Below are 16,412 nucleotides of genomic sequence, written 5' to 3'. Positions count from 1 at the left end.
GGAGGTATGGTCTGAGCCAGTTGGGCACTTCTTAACCATTTAATGTTCCTGTCAATCATGGATCCTGACATCATTTGAGAACCACTGATTTAAAGTATCATGAATGTTTCAGCAGCCCCTGTTTGTATTTAGTGCCAATACTCACCAAGACCCTTTGCCTCGTACTTCAGTTTGAAACCTTGCCCTCCATTATTGCTATCAGAAAGGAAGTGGACAAATAGCTGGTTGTCTGTGGTGTACATTGTAGAAAGGGAATTGCTACCACAAAAGCGTCCATTCCTGCTGCTAGGTCCTAACGGTGGGGCAGAAAGATCTGGTCCATTCCTAAGCTAAAAAAACAAATATTACATGTGCAAGATGATTTATTTCATTTTCACAACAAATCTATGAGAACAAGCTATTACTTCCCATTTCAAAGTTGTGGAATTGAAATGGACAGATACACAGTTATGTGCCAAAGGCTATTCAATTAATCCAGGGAAGAATTGGGATTTTAACTCAGCTGCTTCAGGCCTAAAACCTTTTAACATGTCAGAAAGTCAATAAACCCACTATAGGTTTTGTATCTCAACCCAGAAAATGAAAAAGGGAAATGCTACTGTTTTATGATGGGAACTCAGGGCTAGCAAGGACCCAGTAAGAAGTAAGCAAGCTGGTTACTGGTCCCTGAGGTATTCTGGACCCAAGCCAGTTTAGGCTTTAAAGACAATAACCTATGATTTTATCCAGTAAATTCATCCCTTTAGCACATGAACTTCTGCCTGTGTAACAGAGTTTCCTCTTCCTACCTTTTCTATGTGCACCCTAATCTGTTCTGGGGTTGAGGAAAACCTGTGACAGATTGGAGGGGTTCATGTGGGGAAGGAAGAAGAAGGCCTTTGCTCTAACGGGATGACTTTATTGGATAGAACCACCACACTGTAAACTGATGCGCAGAAACAAATATTGCTTTCCTCTTGTCCTCACCTCAACATAATCTCCATGACTGCAGGCAGCATCTTCATTTATCACCTGGAACAGCTCCTCAGAATGGATGCCAATGATGAAGCCAACAGTAACCATAACATGCCAAGAACAATTCAGGTTAGGAGGATAGGTTTGCGGATAGTTGGGTGAAGTGATCACACCACTGTCTGTGTACAAATAACCACCGCAACCTAAGTTAAAGGAATAAGACTCCGTTAAGGAAAGGACTGTTTAATTTTTTTTATTATATTTCATTCCTATCCTGTCCAAATCTCTGAAATCTCAGATTTATCAGTTTGGTGCTTCTAGCTCTTATAGAATCACACCCCCCCCCACAAAGCAGTGCATATTTTGAGCCAGGGCTAAACTCTTAACATACATGTTTTCAGGCTCAATTAATTCATTTGTAGGAGATCTCCTACTAGATCTACAGATTATGCCAGTCGCTTTAATTACAGAGGCAGGGAACGGGATCCAGCTGGCAGGACAGATCCCGAATGGCATCTTTCTCCATGGGCCACCTTGACAGGTGAGTGTGGCTGCCCACCTGTCAGTCACCTAATGTCATACAATGTCAGGTGAGTCTACATTGAACCTGAAGTTTTCAAAGACAGAATTGGGATGTGCACTCTTGGTGAACTCCCAATGCTTCCTTTGCAGCTCTGACCTTAACTCAATTTGAGGTTGCAAAAAAAATCATCATTTGCACTTGTGGCTTGAATTCACCCTGGGGCTACAAGTGTAAAGGAATAATTCAGAGCACTTCAGAAATGTGCTCCAAATTCCTGCTTTCTGGCTGTGGTTCAGCACTTTTTGAATTTGGCACCTTTTCCTGTTGCTTCATGCTTACTTGAAGTTAAGTCCCATTGTGGCCAATGAGGCTCTTACTTCCAGGTAGCATGTATAGGATTGCTGCTGTTGTGCCTTTTCCACAATCAAATTTGTCACTAATATATCTTGCAATACAAAAAATTGAGAACTAATTTTCTCCAGTGCCAGATATGATGTGTAACATGTGGCACTCGGTGCTTCAGCAAAAGTTTGTTTCATGATTCACTGGCTACTTGCAACCAAACCTATCTCTCTCACTCCAGTTTGCTGCTGAAATGCCAAACCTACAATAACTGTGGTGCTATTTCCTTGACAGGGGAAGCGGCAACTTCTTCTGAAGCAACTGTAAATGTTTGGAAATGTATGAAGGACTAGGCATCTCCTCTTGTATCATTTTAATATTCTGTAATTTGATTACAGTATTCTGTTTCTCCAGGACAGAGGTACATTAAAAAATAATCATCTTGCAGCAGTCTAATCCTGTTATCATATACATCTGGGTTCCTTCCCTTCCTTCCTTCCTTCCTTCCTTCCTTCCTTCCTTCCTTCCTTCCTTCCTTCCTTCCTTTCTTTTTGCATTTGTAGGGACTTACAGTTTTTTAAAACTACATAAAAACAGTTGCACCGTTTTGTGGAATGCAATTCACCCCCCCCTTTTTTAAAGAACCCACAGCAGTACAAAGGCAGCTTGCAAATCTTACCATAACAGAGAAATGTTTTCTTACTCTGCATTTCTGGGCAGATACCCAGGCAGATATCAACAACAATAATTGTGCAGTGGTTTTGAAGTTACACATGAAAATGGGGTGAATTTAAGATTACATCTCAAAAAACATGCACCCGTGGGATTCACAACATTTATGTTTGTGTGCAGAGGATTGTTACTGAACAGGACAGGCAACAGTACAAAAAATAAAGAGATTCTATAATCACTTCCTTCCAGTCTCACCCCCCTTAAATCTGCAAATGCACTCAAAGAACAGTTTTAAATGACAACTTACTTTTGTGGTAAGAAGCATTAAACCCAGCACCGGTAATACTTGCATCTGAAGTGAAGCGGATGTACAAAGCATTCCCAGTGGATCTTATTGGTCCAGGAACTTCACGACCACATAGAGTGGCCAGGACTGGTGCAAGGCTGTTGTCTCCTATGAAAAGAAATGGAAAATTGTGTTTCCATACTTCCATTACTTGTGAAAGAAACAGCCATGTTTTATTTGGAGAGGCAATGTTAGAGCTGGAAGTTCTCTGTTCACCATTTCATTGGTAGCCAGAAGATGGACTGGTTTGCATGCAACACTAAGCCAAACCATGACAGTGGGAGTCCATGAGTACTCACAATAAAAACCATGGGTAACCTTTTCCTCGCCATGCTTTCCTGCTGCGGTGCTAATCAGAGCTAAGCCATGGTTTGGCTTAGTGTTGTGTCAGAACCTAGGCTCATGGTTTGTCTCTCTGTTCAGACTTTGTGGCAGGTGCATGGTGGCCTTTGGAAATACTTCTGTGTGGCATTTTAAAATGCAGTGGTATGGAGCTGCAACAATAGCCTCCTGGCAGCATCACCACGGCTACTTAATGGAAGAAGGGGGGGTGAAGTGGTGGCGAGGTTGAGGCTATGTGGGTGCACCAGCAGAGCCAATCTAACACTCCTGGTGCTGCACCCATACGGCCCTGGGCCTTGCCTTCTCCTCACCCTCCTCCTAGTAAGCAGAAATGACACTGCTGCTAGGAGGCTATTGCTGCAGCTCTGCTCCATTGGATAGCCCTATCTGATGGCAGAAATCTGTGAGAGTCACTTATCAGAGGGATGAGCCCCAATTCACCATGAGTCTAACACAATAGGGGAAGACATGTAGACACGGGAATTTGGCAAGCATGAGAATTGCAAACTGCATAAACCAGGATTTCCATTTGTGGTCCGCAGCTATGGAAAGGTGCCAATGTTTCTCACCATCTCTCAGGACAAGTTTATCATAGTTGCATGAGCGATGAGACTCAATATCCAAGGATAGGATGTTGATCTCCACTGTTGAGTCTGGAGCTCTGATAACCCATGTACAATCGGCAAAATTTCTGTAGTTTGAAGGCCAGTCTGGTGAAAACAGAAATGAAGGCGTTTCACTGGTTCTTGAGAAACCTCCACAGGCTCCTGTCATGAAAGAGAAAATCATGAGTAAAAATAAATTAATTTTTCATCCTGTTTAGTGACAACACTATTTCTTTCTCTTCCGTGTTTGTTTCTATGTACTGTAGCCCTCTAGATTGCTAGATTACAGCTCCCATCCTCCCTGATCGTTGGCCATGTTGGCTGGGACTGAAGGGAATTGGGGTCCACTGGTGCCCTATCCCTGCTAGAGTATGTGTAAATGTGTGTACAACATGTGCATGCATGCATTGGGCCCACCTAATGTCTTCTTGATACAAAAGCAGGGCCTCCCTTGATTATTTTAATACGTGAACGGGGCCTCTGTTGCTCCTCAACAACTGGCCTTGCATTCTGACACTGAGGTGCAGTGTAGCCTTTTATCCTCTATGAATTTGTCTAATCTGCTTTTAAAGGAATCTAAGGCAGTGACTACCATTGAATCTTGTTGCAAATATAATGTAACTGAACTGTCGCATCTACCTGACAATTAATGCAATCCCTCTTACTGCTAAAACCACCTCGTATTGAACAAAAGGTTTGCTATACAATAGGTAGCTAATCTTCAAGACAAATGTTGCAGGTGGAAAAGTTGGTGGGGTTGTGATTTCTTAGGATAAGAGCAGAGGTCTATGGGCTTAACTGTGTTGCAGAGTCAAGCCTGTCCTCCTGCCTCTCTGTCCTGTGCTATCACCGGCTCTTTGATTCTGTATAGAAAAGCCAAGGCAACACTAAGCTGGCATGTGTACTGGCACGCACACTAGAAAGGTATGCTCTCAAATGTTTCACTTGGCTTAAAAACATGCCTGAAAAAAGGGTGACTACCACTGGATGATAGCATTCCACCATGCAGACACTTTCATTATCTGCCTTTTCCTCGGTCGCTGAAACGAAAAGGTTAGCCACATGGGCAGGAGACCAACCTATAGGAATGGCACGTCCCACAGCTGTAGGTGCTTCCACCATATTCCAGTCCAAAAGGAAGCCCTTTCCATTTACAGAAAAATCAGAGGTGAACTGGAGAGTAACAGAGCTTCCAGAGGAGGTGAAAGAAAATGGGGCTACACCACAGTACGTTCCTATGAGACGAGAGAGTGTGTTGGGCCCATCATATACCTGCAACAGTGAGAATAAAGATTAGTAACACTGTTGGGGGTTTTTAGATGCAGAGTCAACATTCCTCAAGATACACTTTTCTGAGCAAATTTCTGACAGTTCTCCTTCTCACCCCCTGAGGAAAAAGAAGGCCACTTTTCAGAATCCCCCCCCCAAATACTCCCCACTTTTTGTGGCGGCAAATACTTCCTGTTTGCTTCTGCCAGAAAGGTCCTCCTTGTGGGTCTCCCGCAGGCATCTGGTTGGCCACTGTAAGAACTGGATGCTGGACTAGATAGGCCTTTGGCCTGATCCAGCAGGGGTCTTCTTACGCTCTTACGGTGGGAGGATCGAAGTGGTTGCATGTGCGGCCAAAAGACAGTTTCATGCCTCAGCTCATTTTAAGTTGAGATATAATCATCTGACAGCTCCCTTTGCTTTGTGACTTATTTGTACCAGAGTTTACCAAAATAAAAAAGTTTGCAAGTTCAAGCCCACCTTCAGCTTGTCAAAGTAGCAGCTATACGTATCTTCAATATCCATCTGTGTGATCTGACCATGGACCACTTGTGTTGTGTTGCCAGATATTGTCCACTGATAGTTGGAGAAGTGAGGGTAATTTCTAGGCCACAGTGGAGATGCAATTTGTCCACTGCTTCCCACCATAGTATTTCCAAACACTGAAAAATGAGAGGTGGCTATTATTATTGTTGTCGTTGTTAATGTTCTGTTGAATGATTTTGCTATGTAGGTAAAAGAGGGGAGATTTTCTTTGAGACCCTCTCCACCCCCAAATACTGCCTCCAATTTCCCCTTAAGTTTCATTTCCCCTTGCAAGACTTTGTTATTTTAACTTAAACCAAATTTAAGCATGTGGGTACCATCATGGACAATGTGTTGGGGCTGCACAGCTCACCTGACCTCCCTCTAGGAGAGCTACTACTGAACGGCAGGATGGAGAAGGGGGTGAGGGCAGGTGATGGTGAGGTTGGCACAGTGCAGAAGGGAAATCCTGCCAGCATGTTTGCACTGGGCCAACCTTGCCGCTGCTCTCCTTCCCAGTATGCAGCAGCGACTCAGCCCGAGGGAGGCCAGGTGAGTGGTGAAGTCCCACTACGCTGTCCACTCCTACCTGAGTGAAGAGGGACCCTGAGCTGTATCAGAATGTCCTGATACAAAAGAGGACATGGCTCCTGCACATTTAATAGTTGTATGGAAAGGGGGATTTCAGCAGATGTAGTCTTGTTTTTAGTGTTGAGTCAGTGTACTAGTAATCCACCATTTTTCACTTTCTGAATTTTGTATGGTATTTCCCCCCTTCCACGTTGCCAGTGCATTCCTGCCACCTCTACCACAGACACCAAGGGTCTCTGATTAAGAATGTATCCAATGGCAAATCACATGCTCTTATTTGATGTAACTTTGACATTGCCTCTTCATATTTTATGGATTTTTGAATTTACATGTGCCCAGGGGATGTATTTATCTTCAGTACTTATATATGATGTTGGAAAAGACCCTGATGTTGGGAAAGATTGAGGGCACAAGGAGAAGGGGATGACAGAGGATGAGATGGTTGGACAGTGTTATCGAAGCTACCAGCATGAGTTTGACCAAACTGCGGGAGGCAGTGGAAGACAGGAGTGCCTGGCGTGCTCTGGTGCATGGGGTCACGAAGAGTCGGACACGACTAAACAACAACAACAACTTATATCCCACCCACAACAGGTGTGTCTGTGTGTGAACTAAGCTATCACAAAGTTAAGGAAGTTACATGATGCTACATATTGTTGGTTGGCACACTCCAGAAGTGAAAACACAGTAATATTATCAAGGTGTATGTCTACACATATCTTTCTTTCCTTGCTTGCAAATGATCTGTAAAGTGTTTGCTTCCGTTTGAGTTCAGTATTTACTTACTGTGAGCAAATGTGGCCTGGAAGCCCCTTCCATCACCTGAGGCATCTGAGACAAATATAACCCACAGGCCGTGCCCAGTGATAGACGTATAATTCTCCATCACAGAGTCGCCACAGAATCGTCCCACCAGCTGGCCACTGAAATTGCCTTCTCTAATTTCTAGGTAGTCCTTGTTGCAGTCGTCACTTGCTTCCATCTGAAAATCTCTGTTTTCAACAGCAATGTGGGCACATTAATTGACATAACAGTGCATGGGATAAAATATAGAATACAAAGGGAAATGAATGTACTGCATCAAGCAATTATCTCACAGTGATTCCACACTTTTCCTCTTACAAGGGTCAGTAAAATGCTAATGGTATTTAAGGGCTCCAAAATATTCTGTATAAAATGGGATCCAGTCCATTTGCAGTGTAATGCATATGGGAAAGGTTATCAGTGAGCCTCATCACATTTTTACAAATTGCGGCTATCCTGTTATACTGTCTACTTCTATATCCTATCCTTTCCGTGGGTGGTATCCAACTTAGTTTTACTAAGTGTAGACCCACTGAAATTAATAAACCTAACTTAGTCATGGTTGTCAGTTCCACTGGGTCTACTCTGAATTAGCTGAATACCACCCATGGTACCCTGTTCACCCTATGTGCTATAATGCAGGGTTTAAGGCATCAGTTTACCACTCTACACACCTGGAAGGACGTGCTCTTCAACTGAGATGAACCAGCTTGCTTGACACACTGGCATTTGTAAGTCAATTAACACGTTGGCTTGTGGATCATGTGGCGTAATGGGTCAGGGCATCTGGACGTTAACCAGCAGCTTGGTGATTCGAGCCCAACCTGGGATGGCTGTGGGCAGGTTTCCTGCCTTGCAAGGGGTTGAACTAGATGGCTCTCGAAGTCCCATCCAATTCTATGATTCTATAATTCTAATCTATAGAAATGCATTGTTCAGAATTCTTTCAATTTTAAGGAAATGCATCATTTGGGGGGGGGGTTGGGGGGGAGGTTCAGTGTTTATTTTGCTTTTTAACTGCATGAAACCCAAAGGAAGCTCCTTGCCATTTTAAAGGTTCTGGATGTATTTTTAATTTTTTGTCCATGGGTGTGTATGCATTCCTTGCAAAATGCATGACTTTGAAAGCACATGCGATGGGTTCTGGCTTAATTGCTAAATGAAAGATGCTGATCCGCAATTTTGTCTTAAATCATACGTTTGCCTTTATACAGACGTTGTTCTTTCTCATCCAAGGGTTTGTAGAGAATAGTTGATGGTTCTGAGCAGGGATTATATAGCGATTATATAGGATTCTGCACATACTTATAGACCCTATTTCCTTAAGACACATTGGCCAAGTCTTCTTGTGAGCAAGGGAGGGGGGGGATTAAAAATCGGATCCTCTGCATCTCAAAGTTTCACCAGCAACAACTTGGCTGACTTATTCATTCTTGAACAAATTGGCTTTGTCATATGTGTACATCAGGAACTAATCTGAACCCTGCATGCTAGGTAAACTGTATTTTTCCTGTATCAAAATTATATTCTGTTTTTCGAAGGTCAGCCATGAATAGAAAATCAAAACCAGAGTTTTCTATGGTTAACATGCACAAAATATCACTACTCAGATTTCCTTCCAGTTTAAGTGGGCCCATGTGTCTTCAGGGCACTATGAAATGGAACCAAAAGCCCATCTGGACACACTTCAAACTCATTTAGAGCTATTCCTTGGAACATGCTAGAGAAGTAATTTTGCAAGACCAATATTCAAAAAATAAATAGCTTTTCCCAAATAAAAAGAGACAAAACTGATAACAGACACAGCAGATAATAACTGACATCTTAAAGATGGTTGAAAGACCTCCCACTATTTCGTGATTTTCCTTTCAGTTATGAAGAACTGGGAAGGAACTGCTGACACCCACACCCACGTGTGTGTATGTGTGTGTGTGTGTGTGTGTGTGTGTGTGTGTGTGTGACACAGAATGCTATGGGTGCTGGCCTTATTGGCACATTTATGTGTGCATGCCATTAGATTTAATTGCTTAGTGCACTGATGTGGATGTACTTGGTTTTTTGCCTAGAAGGAGTGTGCACATAGGATTTCATGATTTCCTCAAGGAGATAAGGATGAACTGCACCTGCTTCATTCTGCATTGTATATTCATTTCTTACAACTGTGCAAGAGACTCTGGAATAGGGGGAAAGTATTTGGGAATGAAATACCAGTTCAGTTTGGTCAATCATAGACATGTACTATAATAGCTGCTTGATTAGTCTGGGATATATATATGTCTCTGTGTTTGTTTTGCAAGAGATCCTACAGAGGCAAAAGAAGGAGAATATCTAATAATCTCTCCTTGTTTATGCTATACCAGCGGAGTGGCATTTACAGCATAGAATGCAATTGTTTCAACATCTACCCTGATATGCTCTAGATAATGCATGGCGGAAGAAACAGACGGGAGGCCCTTTATGGCCACTACTGTGTTCTTTTTCCAAGTTGTTGTGGGCACCGCTACACTTTTACATGCTGGTAATTACATTTCCTACTAAACACAGTGTTTCCTTCCTGGAGCTCCATTAAAAGGCTGAACAATAACCCTTTGGAAATTCAATTTACGTGAAAGACAGCTGGAGCCGGTTGCCAGGGGAGACCAGAATGTTCCAGACACATTCAATATTTGGCGGGTAAGGCTCAGGGAAGTTGGGGCTATTGAAGGCTCCTCTCTCCATATGGAAGGTCCCTCCGCAGGCTGCAAAGGAGAGAGGGAGAAATGAGCTGCAAGAAGACCAATGGAAAAGGAGAAAGATACTGCAAGCAGATTAGAGGTTTTGATAGCCACGAAAATGTGGGAATTCCCTTTCGTGTAGCTTCTTGAGAAAAGCAGATATCTCCATCTTGGATTTATGACTCAGAACAGGAAATCCTAGTTATAGGAAGCTTCTCTAGTGGATCAATTTCTCTGCTCTTGCACATTGTGTGGCTGAAAGTTTTCCATGGTCCTCATATGGCACTTTTGCATTAAATGAAAGGTGCAGGCTAGAATACATTTTTTAAAATGTTACACTGCAGACTCCTGCCTAGCAGGTGGCATTGAACCCCATAAATCACTGGTTTACCCTCTCCTGGTCCCCTGCTGCTGCCACACACTCTTCGGAGCCCTGCCAGTCCGACAACAGGTGACACCAAGCACTCAATCCCACCCATAGTTCACTCACCTAGAGCTGTTCTGTGCTGACCCTTGGTTATCAGCCAATAATCACTCCATCTTCTTCTCCAGCCTTGGATTCCCAGGTTCTGGTGGACTACAGCTCCAATCACCCATTGGCTAAGTCGGGTAGAGATGATAGAAGCTGTAGTCCAATAATATCTGGGGACCTAGGGTTGAAGAACACGGCTGCACAAGACCCAATGTCCACTTGCTTATTGACTGGGCAACCTGTCACAGACCCTAGCATTCCTACTGGGTTTTCACTGACTGGCTTTACTGGTTCTTCCAACCAGCTTCCTTTCCTAGCTCTAGCCTTCTTTTATGAGATCATTGCTCAAAGCGACTGTCTCATATTTAAGAGTTCCCGATGCCAAGGAATGTGGCGCAAAGCTTTAAAATTTTTACCCCATTTAGGAGTATTCAGAGACAGGCTTACCAGATGTTGATGCAGCAACAATGGCATGGAAACCTTTGGCAGTATTTGCATCATTTGAGATGAAATTGACAGACAAAGCACTGCCAAAGGAAGTGACAGGATGTGGAATGGTGGTGCCACAGTAGCGCCCTGAAAAGACCAACATAAGATAAATTAAATGTTTGATAGACCTTTTGGGAGCAAGGAGTCCTGTTTCATCCATTAATCATCCATTAATCAGTCCTCATATCTTTATTTTTTCTGTTTAAAGACGTTTACTATATTGCTCTTCAATTGAGCTTCTGGGATAGCTTCCAAAATGAAGATACAGGTGTCAAGGGCCTTACTACCTGTTATATTTATGACATAGGGAGCCCTCACATTTGGAGGTGGGGTTAAATTCAGTGCCAGGTGCAGAAGAGAGGTGCACTGAACAATACCACACCTGGTATTGTCACCTATCTTCCATCCATTCCCAACTTTAAAGGTCACAATTTTGTCTGCAAACAAGTGAATTTGCTAAAACAATAATGATGATTAAGATGATGCAAAATAATAATAATGATGATGATGCAACAAAATAAGTAAATGGTAACATACCCTGCAGAGGTGCATCATAATTATCCCCTTCCTGAATTGCTACGTAATCAGTGCTGCAATTATGCCGTCTGTCTTCAGTTTCAAAGTCAGTAAATGACAGTGTGACATGATTGACTGTTGGGAGAAAGATATGTAAGGGAAAGTTTTGCATTTTAACAAAAGGAGGACCTCAGTTAATGTTCACATTGAAGGCTGGCTATTTATTTATTTATTTATTTATTTATTTATTTATTTATTTATTTATTTGCTTTTTCCCCCTCACCAGGAAAGAACCACTTAATCATATTGAGATGCTTCAGACATGCACGAACAAGGAGCCTCAGGCTCATGCACTCCTCCTTCCCACTGTTCTAATGCACAGCGATCTCCCTTCTCCTTTCCTGGTCTGCACATGTATTCACAATTCTATCTGCAAATGAGTGCTAGTTTCAAAGAACTGTGGGCTCTTGTATGGCAGCACAAGACTTGCATTTGCCCTGTTGTAATTTGAGTTTATAGTGTTCAGCACAACCTTGAAACCTTATAGTTGGGGCACTTAGGGACAGAATGGTGAAATTGTACGTTATCTCATTTTGCCCCAGATCCTAAGATTTTTCGCATTAATTCCCACTCAGAAAAAGATTTAAGTGTCCCTTGGTCATGCCCATCTACCAGGATGCAGGACTTCCTGCAAAGAAGAAAAGAAGGAATTTTGCATTGTTATCACAGATGAGGGCAGGATGTTAGTCATTCAGCCTGCTTTCCCACAAGAGAAATGTGTGTCTGTTGTTAACTTACATGGTTCCTGAGCTAGGATAATCCAACTGCAATTCTGATTGTTTGGGTACTTGGCCGGGTACAGAGGAGAGGAAATGGCTGCACCAACTGAATCAACTTCCAAGACACTTCCACATTCTTTGGAATAAAAGATACAAATGAACACTAGTTAAGGTGTGTATAAAACTGGGCCTGGAAGCACGATGAAATTAGACCTTCCTTAAAAATCTTGCCTGCACAGATGCTGACAATATGTGGTGAGGCTGCTTTCTGGAATCTCCCCAAATCACTTCCCACAATGGTCAAATATCCACTTCTGGGTTTTTAAAAATAACAATATGAAGCTGCTTTTTATTGAGTCAGACGGTTGGTCCATCAGTGGTTGGCAGAAGATAGTTTGCAATCTACTGACTTAGATTTCTAGGTACATCAGCAACTGTTTCTCACTCTTAATAGTTTGACAAAAGGTTGCTTTCCTCTGAATTAGATTGCTGAGCTAAAGAAAGCTTTGAGGGGAGCCAGGATATTGCAACTGGGTTGTTGGCAACAATGTTTTTTCTTTTCTTTTAACTTACTAGGTTTTTCCTTGAAAGGTTAAGAAAGGGAGATACAGGCTGGCATTTAGATAGCAATTGTATTGTGTTGCATGCATGCATGATGAGAACTGATAACACAATAAACACCCAGTCTGGAAGTAACCCTAGCTAGGACAAAAATTAAAATATATTCACGACAGTGAGAAACTTGCCTTCAGTGAATTGAGCCCTAAAGCCTCTGAGATGGACAGTGCTGTCAGAGCGAAACCTTACAAATATGGTATTTTGGGTGGACAGGATAGGAGAAGGTCGCTGCTGCCCACAAACCTTCCGAAGAAGTGGAGCTTCAGCACTGGAACCATCAAACACCTATAGAGCAGAGCAGTATATATGATTAAGGTTAAGAACCTCAGAACAGCATTGCTTATCTAGCAAGGCAAAAATACACACTATGAGAATGTTGTAACCATAGTCTGGGCAGCAAATAAAGATAGCCAGTTACATCCAAATAGTACATGTACTGTATTAATACCAGGTTTCAGATGTGATATTTGAAGTTATTCATGTGTAGGAACCTGAGACAGACTTGATTTGTTGGTGGGGAGATTATACAATGTAGTATCAAGCAAGTGTTGAAAAGGTAAAGGGACCCCTGACCATTAGGTCCAGTTGCGAACGACTCTGGGGTTACGCCACTCATCTCGCTTTATTGGCCAAGGGAGCCGGTGTACAGCTTCCGGGTCATGTGGCCAGCATGACTAAGCCGTTTCTGGTGAACCAGAGCAGCACACGGAAACGCCGTTTACCTTCACGCCAGAGCGGTACCTATTTATTTACTTGCACTTTGACGTGCTTTCAAACTGCTAGGTTGGCAGGACAAGCAAGTGTTATCCTACACTTAATTTTCCTTATTGCAAAATGTCTCTTGGGGAAGAGGGTTTATTTCATAGGCACTCCAAATCAGCCTTCAATGTGCATCCTGAATTTGTCAGGATGTGATTGAATCCCATGCCAAAATAGTGGCAGTCTGGAAGCCGCCAGAATTATTGCTGAAATTGATGCTTTACCAGGGGTCATAGCTGATATGTGTTGCTATTTGTTGCTATTTAGCATTTTTAGCATTGCTTCAGATTAGTTTCTGTTTGTGTACACACAAGTGGGCATTGACAGAGCATGGAAGGCTTTGCCCTATGCAAAGGTTTTCACACCTTGTCAAGAGATCAATTAGGAATAGCTTAAGGATTCCAGGGGAAATTTATAAATGATCTTAAAGACCACTGTAAACAGTTAAAATCATTAGTGGGATTGGAATATCCCTTGTAGCTTAATGGTGAGTTTTGGATATGATGGAGATGTAAAAGATGCAGGAGGAAATGATTAATAAGAGCACCCACAAAGGGGAGGATGGAAGTCCGGGAGATGCCCTGGAATCTTGTTTTTATGATTTATGTTTGATATGTGATTGTAACATTTTAACCTGAAAAACCAAACCAATAAATAAAAAGAAAGGGAGGGGGAGAGGAATAGCTTAAGGATTCCAATTGGTGTGAAGCTGGTTTGAAAAAACAATGCCCCAAACAGTAGCGTTTTATAACAAACTGCAAGATGCATATGCATTTTGTAGAATGATGTGCAAATGCAGATTAAAAACCCAACAGTGGAATTTCAGTGAGTACACAGTAAGCGGTAGCGTGATCCCAGCTGAGCTGAGTTACCCCTCTGGCAATTCTCACTAAACAGGGAAAGTCAGTGGAGAATTAACATCTTATTTCGTGGAATAAACCTTTTTCCCCCAGAATGAGCTTTATGTGGTGTGTCAGATTTTGCCACATCCTGGAATGCCACTGAAAACTGAGTTTCTTCAAGAGGCATGATAAATTGCAAATCTCACCATGTGTGGAGCTGGTGGGTAAAAGTCACAATGTGGTGAGTCAGGCCCCTTCACTATCAGCAAACTGTGACTGTCAAAATGTCATAATTTTGCAAAGCTCATTCGCTTGTCTCTTCATTTTTGGTTGTTGTTTTTTTGCAGGGATAGAGGCAGAAGAATGAGGGAATCTGGAAGTTGGGCGTAATGCACTTTTCTACAGCGACCAGATTTCCTCGCTTCCCCGAAAAGTGCCTCTTGTTCTTGAGCTCATGCCCTAATCGTCTCCAAATGCTGGAAAGCCTGACCAAAGATGCCGCTTCAGATTGGCTGGCTACAAAACACATGAGTGAAATGTACAGAAATTGGTACATTCCGTTTGGTGATTTTTATAACTGTGCTTTCCTGGAAACAACAAACAGTGTAATTTACCACAAATACTCCACCCATTTGCATTTTGCCTAAGCATCGTTGGGTAATCAGAAACATGGGTACATTATTAAGTCAAAAAGGTGTGTGTGCGTGCGTGCGTGCGTGCATGCACACACACAAGCAGGGTTCAGAGACTGGAAAGAAAGGAGAGCTACTATTGCTTAGTTTTTCGGTGGGTTCTCCTCTCTTCCCAGTCTAGCACTGAGGTGGTGTTTCGTGTGCCATCTCTTGTTCTTCTGAGAGAATGGCAGCTGACCATTGGTTGTGAGGCTGATGAGAGTTGGGGTTCAACAACATCTGGAGGGCAACAGGCTAGCTACCCTGAGCAAGAGATGAGGATCAAAAGGGAAGGGGTTGTCCCACATGAATCCAGAAAGCAAATCGTATTATTACTATAAATGAAACAGGGTGGAAACCTAGCTGGAACATCTCTTCCTATAACACAGGAATATAAGCCACCTTCTTATTTGCTTATATTTTAAATTCCTGATGACTTGAAATATTGCTTATAACTTTCCAGATTAGCCTGCACTCTATGTTCTCTTAGCTTATATTGCTAAGTTGAAACACAACTCAAAACTAATCGGTTCCAGTTGTTGGAAGAGAATGACTCATAGCTTACTGGTATTGCAGACCACAGAGCCAATCTCAGTTTGCTCGGTACTTTTTGTGGTTGTTAGAACCTAAAACATTATAATTTTTTTCAAGAAGTCTGCCAACATGTACAGTAGCTTCAGAAATGACCCTTAAAAAAACAGCAACTTTGATTTTGCTCATCAAATGAAGTGAAGGACCAGGACCATGATATGATACAATACTGCCTTTCCATCATGCACATGACTGACATGGCTGTTTTTGTACATTAGTACCAAGATAGAAAGTGCTACTCCTGCAAGATCATCTGGGTGAACTACTCATACAAGTGGCTCCCCTGACATCCTGTGAATAAGTATCAGAGGAATTAGCACAGCACAATGATGACATTTCTCTTTAAAATTTCTCCCCAAACTATTATTTGCACTAACAGCAGCTTCGCTCCTAGGCAAATAGCAGCTGGTGGGGGGAGGACAAGTTTCACTGAGACATGGGGAAGTGTTTTTCTTCTTCCTTAAAAAATAATCATCTCTCAGTACTCACTGCAACATAGTCATAGTTACATGAACGATGAGATTCTATTTCAAAGTCTGTGAAGTTCAGCAGAACACGGTGGCCCCCATCGACTCGAATGACCCAAGAGCAGTCACTGCTATTGCTGTAAGGCTGAGGATAGTTGGGAGAATGGATTTCACCGCTTGGAGCTTGGAAAACTCCTCCGCAACCTAGAAGTGAAGGTAATGGATGCCCATTTGAGAAACCTGCATATTCTACAGAGAATTCAAATGACTATCTGCGCTACATGTTGTACATAGTGCAATGTACTGGCAAAGCCATTAACTCCAGAAATACCGGTAAATGCAATCCTGTTTATTAGGCTGAAATTGAAACAAAACATTCCTAGCTTCATTAACGGGACTCCACTAATGGGCACTTTGGTGGGCATCGAAGGCAATGAAAGTTTGCCCATTGTGCTGGCTGGCTGGAAAGAGGGCAGGAGTGGGATTCTGCATGGCCTCAGTTTCTCTGGGTTACGCGATGT

The 16,412-nt window shown here is 42.5% G+C and overlaps 1 protein-coding gene across 1 annotated transcript in view; it reads right to left on the bottom strand.

Moving 5' to 3' along the window:
- Window positions 1-16,412, bottom strand: part of CUBN (cubilin) — a 129,128-nt gene that overhangs the window by 38,489 nt on the left and 74,227 nt on the right. Inside the window, exons 31-43 of the mRNA XM_028750285.2 lie at window positions 15,914-16,095; window positions 12,690-12,846; window positions 11,963-12,079; window positions 11,186-11,299; window positions 10,607-10,735; window positions 9,579-9,711; window positions 6,956-7,161; window positions 5,534-5,715; window positions 4,864-5,056; window positions 3,749-3,946; window positions 2,799-2,945; window positions 967-1,157; window positions 146-329 (exon numbers count right to left, since the gene is read on the bottom strand). Of these exons, the coding sequence (XP_028606118.2) occupies window positions 146-329; window positions 967-1,157; window positions 2,799-2,945; window positions 3,749-3,946; window positions 4,864-5,056; window positions 5,534-5,715; window positions 6,956-7,161; window positions 9,579-9,711; window positions 10,607-10,735; window positions 11,186-11,299; window positions 11,963-12,079; window positions 12,690-12,846; window positions 15,914-16,095 (2,133 nt within the window). The remainder of the gene's footprint in view (window positions 1-145; window positions 330-966; window positions 1,158-2,798; window positions 2,946-3,748; window positions 3,947-4,863; window positions 5,057-5,533; window positions 5,716-6,955; window positions 7,162-9,578; window positions 9,712-10,606; window positions 10,736-11,185; window positions 11,300-11,962; window positions 12,080-12,689; window positions 12,847-15,913; window positions 16,096-16,412) is intronic.

This window comes from Podarcis muralis, chromosome 12 (assembly GCF_964188315.1).
Source record: "Podarcis muralis chromosome 12, rPodMur119.hap1.1, whole genome shotgun sequence".
Lineage (NCBI taxonomy): Eukaryota > Metazoa > Chordata > Lepidosauria > Squamata > Lacertidae > Podarcis > Podarcis muralis.
The sequence above is the reverse complement of the archived record's forward strand: the minus strand, read 5'-3'. Positions and strand labels throughout refer to the sequence as shown.